The sequence below is a fragment of the Cyrtonyx montezumae genome, unplaced genomic scaffold (genome assembly GCF_038088225.1).
Source record: "Cyrtonyx montezumae isolate F1298 unplaced genomic scaffold, pur_monq_1.0 scaffold_23, whole genome shotgun sequence".
NCBI classification, from domain to species: domain Eukaryota; kingdom Metazoa; phylum Chordata; class Aves; order Galliformes; family Odontophoridae; genus Cyrtonyx; species Cyrtonyx montezumae.
In genome coordinates, this window is record NW_027071970.1 from 2,132,318 (window position 1) to 2,146,908 (window position 14,591).

The 14,591-nt window shown below is 63.2% G+C and overlaps 3 protein-coding genes across 3 annotated transcripts; 2 read left to right on the forward strand and 1 right to left on the reverse strand.

Annotated features, from left to right (window-relative positions):
- Positions 1 to 165: 165 nt before the first annotated feature.
- On the forward strand, positions 166 to 3,981 carry SEC14L2 (SEC14 like lipid binding 2). The gene is made up of 12 exons (XM_065738643.1): positions 166 to 246; positions 1,273 to 1,348; positions 1,553 to 1,596; positions 1,697 to 1,756; positions 1,829 to 2,017; positions 2,386 to 2,481; positions 2,718 to 2,778; positions 2,852 to 2,935; positions 3,048 to 3,154; positions 3,227 to 3,366; positions 3,442 to 3,611; positions 3,679 to 3,981. Exons 1-12 carry the CDS (start codon positions 193 to 195, stop codon positions 3,828 to 3,830), a joined length of 1,233 nt encoding a protein of 410 aa, XP_065594715.1. The 5' UTR covers positions 166 to 192; the 3' UTR covers positions 3,831 to 3,981.
- A 304-nt stretch (positions 3,982 to 4,285) lies between these two features.
- On the forward strand, positions 4,286 to 5,604 carry MTFP1 (mitochondrial fission process 1). The gene is made up of 4 exons (XM_065738644.1): positions 4,286 to 4,357; positions 4,728 to 4,855; positions 4,934 to 5,166; positions 5,377 to 5,604. The coding sequence occupies exons 1-4, from the start codon at positions 4,306 to 4,308 to the stop codon at positions 5,447 to 5,449; spliced, it is 486 nt and encodes a 161-aa protein (XP_065594716.1). The 5' UTR covers positions 4,286 to 4,305; the 3' UTR covers positions 5,450 to 5,604.
- Positions 5,605 to 8,675: 3,071 nt separating this feature from the next.
- Positions 8,676 to 10,741, reverse strand: GAL3ST1 (galactose-3-O-sulfotransferase 1). The gene has a single exon (XM_065738645.1). The coding sequence runs from the start codon at positions 10,644 to 10,646 to the stop codon at positions 9,609 to 9,611; it is 1,038 nt and encodes a 345-aa protein (XP_065594717.1). The 5' UTR covers positions 10,647 to 10,741; the 3' UTR covers positions 8,676 to 9,608.
- Between the last annotated feature and the right edge of the window lie 3,850 nt (positions 10,742 to 14,591).

The following is a 14,591-nucleotide window of genomic DNA, read 5'->3' on the forward strand; positions in this document are numbered from 1 at the left end:
CCCCACCTGTCCCCTGTCCCATCTCTCACTCCATCCCAGCCGCACTCCGGGCCGTGCCCCCGCGGCCACCGCTGCCGGGCACAGTCCAAGGCCGGCACCGTGCGCTGGAGGCGGCACAGGGCGGAGCCGCCTCGCCCTGCTCCATCCCGGCCGCCCTTAAGAGGCGGCGCCGGGGGCTCGGGGGCCGGCGCCATGAGCGGCCGCGTCGGGGATCTGAGCCCGCGGCAGGCGGAGGTGCTGGCGCAGGTGAGAGCGGCATCGAGGGTGGGGGGGACGGCACCGCGGGGGTGCCCGGACTGCACATCACCGGGGCCCGGGACGCAGACCCTCGGGGAGGCCCGATGACACAGCTCGGCTTCCACCGGCGCGGCGAGCATCCCGAGGGCTCCGCTTGCTCCCCGTTCTCGGCAGCCGGGTTGCGGGGGGGTCCCGCGGGATGGTGGGTGCGTGCCGCGCCTCCCTCCGCCCCGCAGCGCTTCCATCCCGCAAAAACACGGCACGGGGGAACATCCCTCTGTCCGGGCAGGCATCGCTGCCGGGTGGACGGTGCCCACCCGGAATGGTGGCTGTCACCTGCTGGGGGACATCCAATGGCTTCGCCTCGTCCCCCCCGCATCAGCCCCGCTGAGGTTTATTGGCCTCGGTGGGGATCGATCAACGAGGGGACAACAGCGGTGTTATCTTATCGTGTGTAGGACACAGCCCAACTCCGGCCCGCGGGCGATGACCCGGGTGGGTACGGCTGTGCCGGTGCTCGGCCCGGATTTTGGGACGAGACACTCTGTGATTGCAGCCCTGATGCAAGGAGCTGTGAAACCCGTCCCCTCCCACCCGCCCGCGACCGTGTTGTTTTCCTCTGGGTGAGGGAGTTAATCCCAGGTTTAATTACACCTAAATTCAGGCGGGGATAATCCGGTCAGCCTCGTTACGGGCTGGTACGGTGCATGGGGGATTTGCACCGCCTGCCCCAGGGCAGCATCCCCGGTCCCCACAGACTGTAGCGGTGCCACCGGAGATGTGCGGTGGCTGCTCGCTGCACGGCCCTGACCTCAAAGCCCCATGCAGGGGGCAGAGGGCTGACACCTCGCTTTGGAGGGCACGGGGACTGGTTTGGGGACACCCTGTGCTTGGCAGCCAGCCTGGGGACCCTCCCGTGGCAGGGAGGGGGGCAGAGACTGCTCAGTGCAGCCAGCTGCCCCGGGGACAAACTTCAAGCTTTGGGGACAAGGCCACATCCCCAGCCTTGCTGACGGCGCCCCTTCTCCCCCGCAGTTTCGAGAGAACATTAAGGACTTGCTCCCCTCACTGCCCTCCCAGGATGACTATTTCCTCTTGAAATGGCTCCGAGGTAAGCCTGGGGGGGGGGGGGGAGCAGGGAGGAGGGGGTACGGTGGGGCTGGGACATCTCATGGGGGCTGTGGGCACTGTGCCAGGGTGCTGGCTGCACCTGGACTTTATCAAGCTGGCAGCAGGGCAGAGGGCGGCGGGTTCAGCAGCGATGTCCCAGCTGCACCCCATGCGGGGCTGAGCTTCTCTCTCTGCTCTCTCACAGCACGCTGCTTCGACCTACCCAAGTCAGAGGCCATGCTCCGCAAGGTGAGGGGGTCCCTGTACTGGGGGAGCCTGGCCAAGGTGCTGGAGTGTCCCCAAGACCCCACATGCCCTCACCCTGGCTTGCTCTTCCTCACCTCTGCAGCACGTGGAGGTCCGCAAACGCATGGATGCTGACAACATCATTGCATGGGAGGCACCTGAGGTGGGGGTCCCCGGCCTGTGGTGGGGGTCTGCCCCCCAAGATGGGCATCCCCAACTTACGGTGTTCCCACAGGTGATCAGGAAGTACATGTCTGGAGGCATGTGTGGCTATGACCGGGAGGGCAGCCCCATCTGGTACGAGATCATCGGGCCGCTGGACGCCAAGGGGCTGCTGTTCTCCGCCTCCAAGCAGGACCTGCTCAAGAACAAGTTCCGTGACTGCGAGCTGCTGCGGCAAGAGTGCGAGAAGCAGAGCCAGAAGGTGGGCACCTGCCTGGCTGTCCCCATCCAGCCACATCCCCCAACAAATCCACAAGACCTCCCCTTGCCTATCTCCACTGTCACCAGCCCAGGTTCCTACCAGCTCCATAAGTCTGTGACCCCCACCAGCCCCTGTCCTGCCCAGCCCTGCCAACCATCGTCCCTGCTGCCACCCATGTCCCTGTCCCAGCACTCCTGCACTGGTGCTCCAGAGGAAGCACTGGGCTTGTTGGGGACAAAGGGACTGTCACTGGGCTGCCCTGTTTCCCAGGGGTGGCAATGACAGGTGGGAGCAGGGACTTGGCAGTGGCTGATGCTTCTTGGTCCATGAACTCATCACCCCCACTGACCCTTCTGTCCCTGTCCCAGCTGGGAAAGAAGATTGAGATGGTGCTGATGGTCTATGACTGCGAGGGCCTGGGCTTGAAGCACCTCTGGAAGCCAGCGGTGGAAGCGTATGGTGAGGTGAGGCTTGCAGGGACCTCTGAGGTCAGGACCTCATCCCAGGTGTCCTTGGGCTGTGGGGTGACCCGGGGACTGGCTGTGACTCACGTCCCAGGGGCTGATAGAAGAGCAGGGCCTCAGTGGAGCTTGGGTGGATGTTTGGTTTCCCCACCTGCGCAAAGCCTGCAAAGATGGGGCTGCCCCAGGGGATGCTTGGGGCAGGAGGACGTGGATGCAAAGCTTTCCCCATCCCGCAGCTCCTGGCCATGTTTGAGGAGAACTACCCTGAATCCCTGAAGCGCCTGTTCATCGTGAAGGGTGAGCGAGGTGCGGGCATGCAGCCGGGCATCGTGCTGGAATGGCTGCCCTGACTCCTGGCTCTGCTTGCCAGCTCCCAAGATCTTCCCAGTGGCCTACAACCTGGTCAAGCACTTCCTGAGCGAGGACACTCGCAAGAAGGTCGTGGTGCTGGGATGTGAGTGGGGCTGTGGTAACCTTCACCCTGTCCGTGCAGCCTTGGGGTCCCCCCCTCAGGCTGAGGTCCCCGTGCGGGTCTCAGCCCCCCTGAACGCCTTGCTATCCCCCAGCCAACTGGAAGGAGGTCCTGCAGAAGTACATCGACCCCTCGCAGATCCCAGTGGAGTATGGGGGCACACTGACAGACCCCGATGGGAACCCCAGATGCCCCAGCAAGGTGAGGAGCATCCCCTACAGCATGAGGGCTGTGGGATGGCCACATCCTGTGTGCAAAACCATCCCTTTGCAGATCAACTACGGAGGGGATGTGCCGCAGCAGTACTACGTGCGGGACCAGCTGGCACAGCCCTATGAGCACACAGTGGTGGTCAACCGGGGCTCGTCCCACCAGGTGGAGTGCGAGATCCTCGCCCCCGGCTGCGTGCTCAGGTGAGGGGGGGGTCCGTGCCCTGGGGGACAAGGGCAGTGATGCAGGCAGCAGTGACCCCAGGGTCCCTCTGGCAGGTGGCAGTTCAAGTCAGAGGGGTCTGATGTGGGCTTCGGGGTGTACCTGAAGACCAAACTCGGGGAGCGGCAGCGGGCAGGCGACATGACCGAGGTGTTCCCCACCCAACGCTACAACGCACACATGGTGCCCGAGGACGGCTCCCTCACCTGCTCCACGCCCGGCATCTGTGAGTGCCCCCTTGTCCCTCACCCCCGAGCTCCATCCCCAGCGCCCTGACCCCCCCACTCCTGCAGACGTCCTTCGCTTCGACAACACCTACAGCTACATCCATGCCAAGAAGGTGAGCTACAGCGTGGAGGTGCTGCTGCCCGATGCCACCTCGGCCCAGCAGATCCAGCAGCTCGGGGACAAGCTGGGAGAGGTGGCCCTGGACCAGAGCCCGTGACGGCAGTGCACGGGATGGAAGATGGGGAACGGTGCCCCGCGGCTCAGGGACCCGGGGGGCTGTGCCCGGGGCTGTCGGCCCCTCTGTGCCTTACGTGGCCCCCGCCGGTGGGGCTGGGTGCGGTGGGGGCAGTAAAGGGATGGACAGTGAATGGCTTGACTGGTTGTTGTCCCTCCGATCCATCCCCAGGCCCCGCTGCCCCCTCCGCCCCTTATCCTGGCCCTCCTCCCCCACTCAGCCCCACAACAGTGTCCCCGTGCCCGTCCCCCGCTGCTCCCCCACGGCCCGGCCGCGCATCCCACCCACGTGACGGCTGCGGTAGGGTCACGTGCTGCCCGGCCTTGCCTTCGCGGCCACCATCTTAGACCCGGGCAAGTGGGCGGTACCCGGGAGGGGGCGGGGCCTCGCGGTACGATGCGCGGGGGTGAGTGGGGCAGGGGGCGTGGCCTCGAGCGGGCGCTGGCGGGAGCGCGCCATGGGGGCGGAGGAGCCCGACCCCTACCGGGACACGTGGGTCCGCTATCTGGGTGAGCTGCGGCACCGCGACCGGCACCGGGTACTGCGCCCGGCACCGGGTACTGCGCCCGGCACCGCCACCGGGAACCGTGCGCTGGGGCTGGCACGGGGAACCCGGTACCGACAGTGAGAGCGGGTACCGACACCGCCGCCAGCGCTCGGTATCAGCGCTGGCGCGGGGTACCGGCAGCGGGCAGCAGCTCCCGCCGCTCCCCGAGCTCCGGGAGACTCCGTCCCCGCGTTCCTGCCCCCCCTAAACCCTCTGCCCGCTGTCCCGTCCCCCCCCCCCCCCGCCTCGATCCCCGCCGTCCCAACGCTGAGACCCAAGGTGACCCCGGGGTGGGTGTGACACCGCGTCCGCTGAGCCCTGCTGCCCCCCAGGCTACGCCAACGAGGTGGGCGAGTCCTTCCGCCCCATCGTCCCGCTGGCGGCCGTGTGGGCCAGCTATGGGGTGGCCACAGCCTACGTGACCGCCGATGCCATCGACAAGGGCAGGAGAGCTGCGGCGGTGAGTGTCCCCCCCCATTGCCGCTCCCCCCCATGGCCCCGCCTGCCCCCATCCCACAGCCGCTCTGCTCTCCCCCAGGTCCACGCACAGGACCCCGGCAGGGCACGGCGGGTGGGGGTGGCAGTGGTAGACACCTTCGTGTGGCAGAGCTTGGCCTCGGTGGCCATCCCAGGCTTCACCATCAACCGCCTGTGTGCCGCCTCGCTGGCCCTGCTGGCCTCCCTCACCCGCTGGCCTCTACCTGTCCGAAAGTGGACCACCACTGCAGTGGGGCTGGCTGCCATCCCCATCATCATCACCCCCATCGACAGGTGAGCATCGCAGGGACGGCCACCATGGTCCCACGGTATTTCTTGGAGTGAGCTGGGGACACATCCCTGCAGTGGGGGAGGGAGGAGCTGATGGGGATTAGCAGGCACTGGGGATTAGTGGTGTGACACTGGGGACAGCAGGAGGGTGGATGAGCCACATTGCAGGGGGACCCCAGGGTGACGTTGTAGGGCTCATCCCCCCTGCTGCAGGTCTGTGGATTTCCTGATGGACTCCAGCATCCGCAAGCTGTATGGCACTGAGGAGCCCCCGTCTGCACCCTGAGCCACAGGGCTGTGCAGAACTGGGCGGGGAAACAGAGGCACACTGCTGGCTTTGGGGTGCTGCACCCCCTGCACTGTGAACCCACACTCAGGTTGTGGCCATGGAATGGCTGCATGCACCCTGCACTTGGTCCTAATAAACTATTTCAAACGTTACCTGCTGTGGGTGGTGTTTGGGTATCAGGAGAGGACACGGCATCAGCTCCCCAGGGCAGCAGATCCTGCCCCAATGCTCACACCCCCTGGGAAGCCCCATCCTCACGGGTGTTGCAGGGTTCCCACACCTCCATCCCCACGCAAGAAAAGAAGTCACACACTTAAAGAAAAGAGACCTTTTTATTGCAGAGAACAGCTCACACCGCACCCAGCTCCAGGCTGCGGTACTCCGTCCCACTCTCAGCACGTTCCTCCATCTCTCGGGGGACCAGGGCCCCCACCACCGCCTGCAGCTCAGCCTGGAAGGGACACTGCCTCCTCGGGGGCCGCCGGCCACGCCGTGCCCCACGCAGCCGCCACGCAGCCAGGCCCAACCCCAGCACACTGCCCACGATGGTGGCCACCACCACAGCGCTGCCCACCAGGGCCAGCCCGACCAGCAGCAGCTCCTTCACGGTGCGGCACGGCGCTGCGGGACAACGCGGTCAGGGGGGGTTGGGGCAGTGGGAGCCCAGCTCCCAGCCTGGTATAGCTTGGTTTAGGGTCGTGGGGAGAAGCTCGGGGTCATCTGCTCACCTTCAAACCACGGCTCCAGTTCCCGTACCAGCACTGGTCCCGCTGTCTCCCAGTGGAGTGTCCCTTCTCCCGGGAACTCTGCAGGGATACGCACCCCTACAGCTCCTCTGTGTGTGGCTGCAGCTTTCCCCCACCCTGCACAGCCACCCCTAGGGATGTACCTTGCAGCTCCCCAAGCCTGGTGGCACCGTGGGGACACTGAGTGTCACAGCAGTCACATAGGGCGCTCCTGGAGGGGTCCTCTGCATTGTGCCACCTGGGAGGGAAGGACAGAGCTGGGGAGGGGGGGGGGTCTATGGATCCCCAGCTTCCACCCCCGTGGGCACCATGCCCATGGATAGAGATCCCTTTGGGTCTCAACCCTTCCCAGAGGGGTCCTTTCAACCCATCTGCACCCCGAGGGACTGTTGGGTTGAGCTCACCTGGCTGTGGTGTCATTGTAGAAGCAGGACACCGGGCCGTGCCTCCTGGCAGCCCATGCTGACAGCAGGCAGTGCACGTAGACCTGCCAAGACAGCAGTCATCCTCACTTCCACCTCCGTGGCCTCCTCAGGGGCTCTGACCACCCCACCGGGGAGCAGGAGCTGCTGGGAAGGGTGGCACAATGTGGGGGGAAGGGGGGCAGCTCTCCACCACAACCTCACCTCCTCCTCAGGCTCAGCCTCCAGCACAGGGGCCAGGATGGAGAGCTGGAGGACAGACGTCCCTCTCCACTGCTGGACAGACACACTGCCCAGCCCTGGGCCATGCAGACACCTGAGGAGACCCAGGGATACGTTAGGGACATTGCCAGGCTGACCCAGGACCTCTCCCACCCCCCACTGACCCATAGCGGTTCACCACCACGTAGCTCTTCCTCGGGTGATCCTGCTGCCCCGATCCCACACAGTAGCACTGCTCCACAGAGATCCTGGGGGACACATCAGAGCTGACATCCACCCTGGCCTCCAGGTGCAGCACAGCACTGCGGCTGAGCACCAGTGGACTCCTCGTAGCCCTGGGGTCTCCTGAAGGAGAAGGAAGGGAAGGCTCAGAGCAGCATCCAGCTGCAGATGGGATGTAGAACTTGGCCCAGAGCTCCAACCATAGGGGTCTTCGCCTCCAGCACTCCCCAGATTCTCAAGCCTGCCACGTGGGAGAGCTCAGCCCCTGCTCCTGGATGGCTGCTGGAGTCCAGGCAGACCCAATCTTCTGGTCTCCCTCCCCCACCCCTCCAGCACAACACAGAGCACTCACCATCCAGCAGCCTTAAGGTGAAGTTCACAGTGGGCTCCTCCAAGCAGGAATGAGCATGCGGCCCACCAGGTGGGGTGGAAGCAGCAGGCACTGAGGCCACAGTGTGCGTCCCCACACCCAGGGACACCCTCAGAGCAAATGCAGTATGACCAGAGGATACTGGAGCCATGGTGTTCCCTGCAGCAAGGGGAGAGCTTGGATAGCAGGGCTGGGCTACACCAGAGACATCCAGCTCCTCAGGTGCCCCTAGGGGCACAGGGAGCTCACAGAGCCCCTCTCCACCAGTGGGACATTGGGAACCAGCAGCAGGCCACCCACTTCCCCCATACAACCAGCCCTACTCACCTGCCACCCCCAGCACAGCCCCACACAGCAGCACCCAGCAGAGCTCCATCCTCAGAGAGCAGCAGCACAACCTCTGCCCTGCAGGCCTTTAAGTAACAGGTGGCTGCAAACTGCCCCCACCTGGAGCTGCTTGGTTTTTGTTTTGTTTTTCTGGGAGGGAGGAGGAAAGGGATTTGCTGGATGTTCTCTGCAGCAAAATCTTGCACAGTCCCAACCCCTCCACTTAGTTTTGGTCCCACCACGTGCTCCTGGTCCTAAGCACAGTCCGGCATCGTCACCTTGTCCTGGTGTTAGCTGTGCACACAGTCTGTCTTGGTGGTCCACGAAGAGGTGGCCCTTTCTTCGTCCCACTGAACAAAATAAGTCCCACTATGTGGTCTCAGTCCCATCCTGGCCCTACCACCCCACTCTTGTCCCACCTCACAAGTCCTGCTCCCCAGCACACCACCTTCCCCCCCCTTGGCACCCACCCAGCTCCATTCAGTGCTCCTGCACTGCAGAAGTGTAGCTGTTCTAAGTCAGCCCTGGGGTCCTGCAGAAGGCCACGAGATCCATGGGAGCCTCCATGCAGCCCCCAAGTGTCCACTCCTGCCCATCCCAGAGAGCATCTTTGGAGCTCTCCCCCCCCGGTGACAGCCCAGAGCCTCATCCAGTCCCCGCAGAGAAGAACAAGACCAACGGAGACCAGCTGGACCATTGGTGTATTAAAAACTGCCAAATATACAATACAATTATCTTACAAAAGTAGAATTGCTTTTTTCTTTCTTTCTTACTTTTTTTTTTTTATTGCTTTCCTTCACAAACAGAGCAGAACATGAACACACAGAGGGGACAGGGCTGGGCTACCCACTGCTACCCCATGCCCCAGGCAGGTGACAACCTGCTGTCACCCCTGTGGCCACGTGGTGCCATGGCCTGGGCCACTCTCGGCTTTGCCCCATACCATTGTCATCCAGCCCAGCCAGGACACCCGAGGGCTCCCCATGATGTGGTGGTTCCCACTGGGGCTGTCCCCACCACCAGCTCTGCCCAGCCCAGCCCCACGCTGCTCTTGCCTTGTCCTTGTGTTTCATTTGTGCCAGGTGCTGGCACTGTGGGGACCCTGCTCCACGCCTGCTCCCCACACCAGTTCTCACCAGGCCCCATGGTCCTACCAGGGATCAGCACCACGGGGTCCTCTAACTGGGAAAACAGCGTGCTGGGGGGACCTGCTGCCTCAGGGTGCTGCGGGGATGCACTGGGGACCACTGCTGGCACAGCTTCGGGGTGGTTTTGATGCTCTCCAAACTCAAGCATGGACAGTGCTTAGAAACCTGTTGGGGCTTTCCAGGGGATCGATGGACACAGGTGCACTGAAGACCCATGGGCCGGGGAAGCCCAAGCAGCATGGTTGTCATGATGGGCTGAGACAGGGAGCCCAAAATCTGGGATGGAAGGATAGGGAGTGGTGAAAGCAGCCCTTTGGGAGTGAATCAGTGTGAGCTCCGAACTGCCCCCAGGTCTCTCATCCCATGCTCTGTGGGTCCCACTGCTGTCTGACCCCCTGTGCATCTCCAAGGGCGTGGTGGTGGGTGTCCATCGCTGCAATGGGGGCACGATGGGGCCCTGCCCCTCACATACCACCTCTGGCATTTCCACATGGGAGGAAGAAGTGGATGCTGTTGGGAAAAACCTCAAACTCCCAATCAACCCTAACAGCCTGCGTCCTCCAAACTGGGTCCCCACGTCCCCTGTGCCACTCTTGGGTGCCCAGGGTTGGCTGGGGACCCACAGTGGGGTCTAACCCAAAGACACACACAGTGAGGAAGACGTGAGCCGACAGCTCTCCCGCAGGGTGCCTGCTTCTCCTACCACTTGAGGAAGTCCCGCACGCGGCTCCACAGCTTGGTGATCCACAGATTGACCCCGAGGTCTGTCAGGTACTGGATCTCGGGTGTCAGCATCTTGCGGCACAGCTTCTGGTGCTTCTTGTTGATCTTCTTCTTCAAGTTGTAGCCCAGGATGGACTTCTCCCCCAGCGGCTGCCAGGGCTGCATGGAGGACTCCTGGATGGCGCTGGCGTCCACGGCGTGCCCCCCATCGATGCAGATGCTCTTCATCTTCTCATTCTCCCGTTGCAGCTCAGCCACATCCTTGGCCATCCGCTCCCTCCCGTACGCCTCCACTTTCTGCCAGAAGGTGGCATTGAAATGCCGGTAGAGCTTGGCGTCAATGAGGTTCCAAGATGTCGCCTTGTCATAGAGCTCAGGTGTCAGCCGGGAGACGGTGGAACCCTTGCGGGCGTTGAGCTTGAAGTAGAGGATGTCCTCCAGCTGCCAGCACAGCAGGTCCTTGAGCAGCACCAGGGACTCATCGAAGTACTCCAGCAGCATGACCAGGTGGAAGCGCTGCTCCACCTCCCGGATGCGCTGCTCCACCAGCGCGCTGTCGGCGTTCATGTTGTTGTCGTAGCCCAGGTCGAAGAAGAGGAGGTTTTGGAGGTAGTGCGCGTTGAACCCGTTCGGGTCGTAGTAATGCCCAGGGTCCCGCAGGAACTCGGCCAGCTTGTCCTCCCCCGGCAGCTTCCAGGTGAGCGGGATGACGCGCCCGAAGTAATGGAAAGAGGACTCGAAGAGGTAGGCAGGGTCCCGCAGCACCGTCACGAAGGCGGCGTCCGCCGGCAGGAGCTTGCGCACCTCCTCGTAGTGGAAGCGCATGTGGTTGCAGATGATGTTGAAGCACATACCCGGGCGGTAGTGCTGCACCTGGCTCCGCTCGAAGAAGGACGGGTAGTAGAAGTCGTTGCGGCCGTTGGGGAAGGCGAATTTGAGGCGGTGCTTCTCCCCAAAGCGGAAGAGGATGTTGAGGATGGTGCTGCTGGCTGTCTTGTGGGTCTTCATGAACATGATGTCCAGCTTGGGCCGGCAGCTGGCTCCCGAGGTGCCACGTGTGCTGTTGGAGATCACTGGTCCCTTGGCTTGCAGCTGGGAGGAGGAGCAGGAGGGGACGGGGATACTGGTGGGGAGGAGAGAGAGGACAGCGGTGAGGTGAGCAGAGGGGGACCTAAGGGCATGGTATCGCTGCCAGAGGAGCAAGCAGAACAATCCCTGTGCTATCTGAGATGCTCAGAGATGGTAACAGACACTCCAGGATTGAATGACTTCGGGCAACTCCGTGAAGCTCACTGATGCCGTGGGTATCACGGTGTAGAGCAGGAACAAACATACAGAATGCCCACATGCAGAGCTCTTTTATAAATGTGATAAAGTTAATGTTCTCTCTAGACGTGCTGCTCGCACACCTGGGGAAACAGCCATCACTTGAGCCCCACTGAGTGCCGGGTTTGCATGACACCCCCCTGTACCCACTTTGCTGGGAGCCCCCTTGCCCCATGGCGAGCTTCCCCAGGAGCCTTCCCATCGCACAGATGGGGCCAAGTGGGTCATGTGGGGACAATGACATCCCAGTGCAAAGCCACCAGGGTCAGCCTGGGTGACACAGGGTCCCCACACTCACTCTGTCATGCTGACTTGCAGCGGGGGCACAGCGTAGGAGTAGAGCAGCAGCATGAAGCTGGTCAGGAGGGTCCCCAGGACGAGCCCCTTGCACATGGACCTCCAGGGCTTCCCATGGTGGTACAGCATCGTGGTCACCTGTGAGGGGCAGAAGGGACACAGCTGTCAGCATTGTGGCTGATGAGGGATGGGGAGCATGGGGACCAAAGCTTATGGAAGGTAAATCATGAGAAATAAAGCACAAGGAGCACTACAGGAGGCTTTCAGGGACTGGGGAGAGGAGAACCAGTGCCAGGCTCATCCTTGGTCAAGAGGGAATTGTAGCCAAGGTGCTGCAGCTCTGCCTGTGCTGTACCCCTCTTCCTCATGCAGCAAAAACCAAAAGCAATTCCCTTTGCAAAAGCAAAACCCAAAGAGCTGGGGTGGGAGGAACAGGTGACTGCAGTGCTTCAACCCCAGCAAACATTTGGAAAGGGGAGAACTTGGCATGGAGCACTGGCACCACGGGAGATCCAGGTCCACACTCCTGGGCTGTGCCAGAGCTGCCCCTCACCACCCTCCCTGCACAGCCCCCCCGGCAGCACACGCATACACACACGTGTGCATGCACAGGGCACACACATCCATGAATCCTCGTGCATGTGTGCGCAGGAGCACACGCCCATCTGCGCATGCTCGTGCACGCAACGCACACGCAACGCGCACAGCTCCACGTTACGCACTCACGCATTCCTGCTCGCACACAAGGCCACGCACCCCCACACACAGACACGGGGGGGGGGGGGTCACACATCCACGCACCTGCACACTCAAGGACACGGCTGCAGGTGCACGCACGCCTTCTGCCAAGGGCGCACACACACCCGCACGCCCCGTGCCTGCAGCGTTGCACATGAGGACACATTTGCACGCACATCCCCCCCCCCCCACCCCCAGCACCGCCGCAGCGGGGCTGCCCGTGTGCCGCATTGCAGCAGGGCACTGTGCTGCGTGGGGACAGCGGCCGAGCCGTGCCCTGCCCGCCTGCCATCCAGCACCTGCACGGCCTCCATCCGTCCTTCGCACCATCGTGCCTCCCTCTGGATAACGCAGCGCAAACAGCCGCAACGGCCCCTGCAGCCTGGCACGCACTGCGGGCGGCGGAGACCTCCCCCGGGGGGAAATTTTGGGGTGAAAAATAAACCACGCGGAAACGCTACCGGGCCCCCGCCGTCGTCTCGCCCCGCTGTGCACGAAACCTCCCCGCAGAGCTTGGCTCCGTCCTCCTCCTGCATCTCTCCTGCCCTGTCCCTGCGGAGGGCAGCGAGCCACGCCGCAGCTGAGATTTCCATCTCGATGAATAATGGATGGAAAGCGTAACCCGATGCTGGGCACGGCTCGCCCTCACCGACCTTTTCCTTTTCCGAGCCGTGCGCTGCTCCCTGGGCTTTCTGAGCAGCAGGAATGATGGCGAGAGCACGGCCGAGCTGCCCACAGCATCCCCGTGGCTGCCGGAGCCCAGCCCTGCTGGCAGGGATGCCGAGGGGATGCTGAGCTCCACCCTGGCTGCCTCTTGGCAGGGTGTTCCTTGCAAACAGTTCCCAGCCCAGTCACTCTATTGACTTTGCCTCAAATGAGTGGCTTAATTATTAATAGCTCGGCAGGAGAAATGCCAAAGTGGAGGTTTTGTCCTGGGGCTCCTGTAGCAGTGGGGCAGCTGCTGGCGCCGGCTCTCCCCCGCTGGGGGGAAAGCTCCAGCTGCAGCCGGCAGCCGCAGTGCGGGGACACGGCCATGTCCCCCAGCACATCATCCACATCCCCTCATCACACTGCCATGCAGCCCCACGCCTGCATCCCCGCGGGTCAGTGGCTCCCCACAGCTTCCCTCCCCCTGGATTTTCCCCTACAGGCACCGACCAATTCGCGACCTGAATGTTGGGGAACCACGCACGAGGCAGCGCAGCCTCCAGCCCCAGGCAGCTCTGGTTCAGGCTGTATTCACCCTACACCGATGCCCACCACGGGCACTCTCCTCCCATCCCCCATGCCCTGGCATCTCACACTATGGGTGCTGGCACCGTCTTGTCCCTCACCTCCTGCAATCCCCCTGTGCCCGGCCCCGCATCCTCAGCCCCCATCACCTTTACCTTTGCTCCAGCTGCTCCCTGCGGACCGTCCCTCTCCTCTCCTCGGCTGGCCAGGGCGCGGGGCAGGGGGGGCAATGCTGCTCCGACATGGAACAGGTTCTTCCCAAGCAGCCTGCAGCCGCTGCCCCGTCCCTACTCCATCCCCTAAATGGCAGCTCCAGAGCACCCGGCTCGGTGAGGAAGGGGCAGCCAGATGAGAAGGACCTCCTTCCCCAGCGCTGCCGGCTCGAGGCGTGGAGCGAGGCTCCCACCGCCACCCTGAGCGCCGTCTCTCCTCCGTCTCTCCACCCACTGCCAGAGCACAGAGGGCTCATTCACCCCTGCTGCCACCCCGCGTGCACAACAACAGGGCTGTTTGTCTCCATCTGTGCCACCGCCATCAACGGGGACATTGTGGCCGAGTGCCCCGGCTCGCTGCAGCCAGAGCTGGCCCTGCGCAGGCCCGGCCTGGCGCTGCCAAGCCTGCACCCCCGGCTGCAGGGATGGGGCCGGGGGGGTCCTGGTGTTGGTGGGGGATGCTGGAGCACCTTGCTCTGTAAGCAGAGAGGGGAGGGGAGGCACCCATGGACCTCGAGTGGAACAGGGTTGTTTCCTGCTCGCTGGGGTGCAAGGGTGGGAGCCAGCCTCCCTTTGCCACCAGGTCCTGGTGGGTCAGAGGCTGTGTGCACCCCACAGCTCCTGTGTTCCACGGCAATGTCAGCAGAGCCATGCTGGAGAGCAGCACTTCCACCCCACATCACCCCACCGGCAGCCACAGAAGGGACCATTGTGCTCTGGGTGTGGCTCTGGCTCCTTCCCACCAGCCGGGGCTCTGCGTCCCTCACACCAATGGAGAGCAGACAACGCAAAGCTGATGTCCCATCACAGCCATTGCGTCGTGCCCAGCAACAAGAGAAGCGAGGACATTCTCCACTGCAGCAAGAAGAGGGACCAAGAGCTGTCCCCCCACTCCCAGGTGTGATGGAGGCACTGGCTGTGGGGCTGGCGGGTCTCTGCTGTCCTGGACACAGCTGAGCCCAATAGGGCAGCTGTAATGTCATAGGATGAGGGCTGATGTGCTCCCCACTGTGAGTCATGCCAGTGATCTGTCGCCCACCTCACCTGACCCAGAGTCACATCTGTCACCGCGGATGCTCTGCGTGGAGCACGCGTGACACTGGCTTAAGTCACGCGCCTGTTTCCTGGCTGCTCCCCCTTCACCACAAAGCTC